Here is a 3677-nt window from a genome sequence, read left to right as displayed (position 1 = left end):
GGACTGGTTACAAACAGACTTCCATTTAATTTGGAACCGGAAGAGTGAAAGGCGTGACCTCACTAATTCTCTTCCCTATTAAACGTTTTTGCATTGACTGTTGAATTTCAGACAATCACTCAGAAGACTTGATCAGGTCTCTTTTGGACAAAGTGTACGCCCTGGAACAACAGCAAGAGAAAGGTAGGAAAGACAAAAAATACTAAATGTGCCCCTTCGCCCCAGCTCGGTGTGACGTTGGGTGTTTCGGATATTACAAATTACATTTATAGTTAGAAACATGAGAGCATTAGAAAAAAAATAAATAAACTAGCGCATTTATCGAGCGCAAAATCCACTGAATGTACTCAAAGCGCTTTACAAGGGGCCAAGACAACAGCGGTATTTAATATGTATTTAGGACGAGATTATTAACCCCCAATTTGCTCACTGTGACAACGTGGGTGATTCCTGTTGACACCATACACCTAGTTTGATGAATTATCTATACTCCCCTGTGGAATGTCTCAGTAACCATATCTTGTGATGTCGGCGGAAGTGTATAATTTATTAGTTAGGGCGAGACTGGACGAGACTTGACAAATATACTACCTTTTTCCAAGAGAGAAACCCCTGTTAACGGCCACGCACTCAGTCTAACCCAAGTACAGTGAAAGAATACGAGTAAAAAGACTTTCAACTTTGCGCCGCTCAAAGCAGGACCCGAACCCGGTCTGAAGGCGAGTGTCAAACCACTAGTCCACACAGCTGCACTTGGATTAAACGTTACTGATTTAATGAGAGGAATGGACACGTCTTTTAAATACGACGGGAAAAAACTAGCATTTGACATAACGTCAAAGTTACCAACTAACGAACAATTCGAAGAATTACGACATTCTGGCTCAAATTTCAGAATTTCATGAGCGTTATAAAAACTTATTGAAAATGGAAGTGGATGCCAGATTACATAATTGTAAGGATAATTGACTGCTATTTATTCTTTATGAGGTGAAATTGTTGATTTTAAAAGTAAACTATAACGGCTTCAATTTTCATCTCCTAAGAATTACGAATATTTAAATGTTTCAGTTGGCAGAACTGTGACAGGATTTTATAAATTTAAAACAGTTTTTAACCAATTATCTGCCGTAACCTGGAAACACGCATTAAAAATTTGGCCAGAAAACTCATCCCTCTAATAACTATCGATTTAATTTGCCTTCATCTTGGTAAACACTTTATGATCGGGGGCTATACGGATTATCTTCTGAGGTCCCAGGTTTGAGAGTTTTGCCAAGATGAGGGTCATTTAAATCGATCGTCATTTGAAGGTCAAGTTTTCTTGCTATTTTTTTAAATCGCTGTCTTTCTAGGGTTTGGCAGTTAACTGGTAATACGCCTGGTTTGCCACGACATAATGTACCAGCTATTAGGCGATTTTACAATTGTTGGTTTATAGAGCATCTTCTTCTGTCTGTGATCGTCATCTTTAGGGAGTTCTTTGCCCCCTCCCCCCCCCACCCCCTCCCCACTCTCTCATCCCTCCCTTCACTGTTATTTCTCCTTCAAGTTGCTTGGGACCTTTCACTTCTTCATCAGAAAAGCACACGAATCTTATCCAAAAGATACATCATCGTGCATTCATCTCCTTTCCTTTCAAATCTTTATATTCCTCCCTTTCTAAAATTGCGACGTCTCAATCAAGGTTGGATAATGCTTGGTCCTTTAGGCTCATATCGGTCCGTATTTCTGTGTGACTTTGTGGTCAAATGAAAGGAAAATCGCCTTAGAATTGGGAGGTCTGGAGCTTGAGATTCGCTCTGAGCAGAGAAAATTACAGTCATTGGAAAAAGATTTTTTCTTTCATGTTCTCATCCCACTCATGTGTCAAATGAGTACCTTGGAGCTAACAGTATTGTCAAAAAGACACCATATCACTTAGCGATCTGAACAAGTGTCAATGAAAGATGCCAGAAAAAGCAAAAAAGAAACGAAAAAACGTCCTCAAAAAATAAAACGACCTCGATGGGGATCGAACCTGAGACCTGATTACTCGTCAGACGTGCTATCATTACACCACAGAGGTTACTGATAGTTCGGACAATTGTTAACACCTATAATCTTCACAAGGGTACACGCTTTACGCTGTGAACACACGCTTGCATCAAACAACACATACATTGAACACGAGAGGACGAGGATGAAGACATTTGAGTTGCTCCAAAGAAATGAAGGAGCAGGCAAAATTTGAAAGAGTGTGTATGAAAGGTGGCAGACAAAGCAAAAAATAAAAGAAGAAAAGTACAAGAAAAATAGCATCCCAATAATCATTGTGCCTCGACTGGAGATCGAACTTCAGACCTTCTGATCACCGATCAGGCGTGCTACCGATACACATAGGTGGATATTGCTCTATATAAATGCTCAAATGGTTAAATTGTGTAACTGTGCAAAAAACATGGCATTTCTGTTCCTGTCTCAAAATGCTCGGGGTTGAGTCAATCACAAACACCATTGATGTTCCTGGATTTGTTGGTACCAGATTTTACTGTCATTTTGTCGGATCCAATTATATTTCGTGTTTTTAGGCACAGTGATATTCATATATATATATATATAAATTTTAATATATAAATATATATTATATATATATATATGTAGTGGCATAGTTCTCCTCTCGGTAATTAATTCACTACTATAAGTCGGATTTCTCGTAATTCAGGAGGGTTGTAACATTATGTAGTTGACGCTGGATTGTAAAATTATGTAGGTGAGCAAGTTATGTATGAGTCATGAGAAAGTTTAGAGGGATTTGAAGAAAACCACTACAGTTCCCAATTTGTTTACAGACCTGGTTTAGTTTTCAATGATGGCTTCTATTTTATCTTTACAGTGACTCAAGAACTTAAAACTCAGAATGAAACAATGAAGAAACAATCAGACTTAATGACTCAACTTGAGGGGAAAGCAACACTTCTAGAGTCCCAACATCTTGAGATACAGGATCATGTGAATAAAGGTGATTTATTATTATTATTATTATTATTAATTATTTTTATTATTATTATTATTTATTATTATTATTATTATTATTATTATTATTATTATTATTATTATAATATTATTATTACTATTTAATTTATTATTATTATTATTATTATTATTATATTATTATTATTATTATTATTTTATTATTATTATTATTATTATTATTATTATTATTACTATTATTATTATTATTATTATTAATTATTATTATTATTATTATTATTATTATTATTATTATTATTATTATTATTATTTATTATTATTATTATTATTATTATTATTATTATTATCAACATCATTTCCATGACGGTAATACAAAACAATGGTTAACATATAAACAATATTAAGTGTTTTGCCTGTAATGATATTATACATTTTGTTTCCACAGCCTCGTCCAGAATGGACTTATTGGAAGACATGGAGAAGACCCAGGGTCAATCTTTGAACGATCTCATGGACAAAGGTATTGGAGAAACAGAAGATATTTCTATCACATACTAGTGGAGATCCAGAAATATTTGCGAGAAACAAAGGCTATTCTAGGCTATGCAGTCATCTAGTATAATTATTCTAATATTGTATTGAGAAAGTATAGATCGAGAAAAACGTGGGCTTGATTTACAGGTCTGATAACCCAATTCACTATG

At 34.9% G+C, this 3677-nt stretch overlaps 1 protein-coding gene across 1 annotated transcript in view; it reads left to right on the top strand.

The window, feature by feature from the left end:
- Nucleotides 1-111: 111 nt before the first annotated feature.
- Nucleotides 112-3677, top strand: part of LOC144960553 (uncharacterized) — a gene marked incomplete at its 5' end in the record, with an annotated part of 7872 nt that continues 4306 nt past the window's right edge. Inside the window, 3 exon segments of the mRNA XM_078893763.1 lie at nucleotides 112-183; nucleotides 2876-3001; nucleotides 3419-3493. Of these exon segments, the coding sequence (XP_078749889.1) occupies nucleotides 112-183; nucleotides 2876-3001; nucleotides 3419-3493 (273 nt within the window).

This window comes from Berghia stephanieae, chromosome 15 (genome assembly GCF_034508935.2).
Source record: "Berghia stephanieae isolate SIO BIC M18660-M18661 chromosome 15, UCSD_Bste_1.3, whole genome shotgun sequence".
In the NCBI taxonomy this organism is placed as follows: Eukaryota; Metazoa; Mollusca; class Gastropoda; order Nudibranchia; family Aeolidiidae; genus Berghia; species Berghia stephanieae.
Note: the sequence above shows the minus strand (reverse complement) of the source record. Positions and strands in the feature narration are given on the sequence as shown.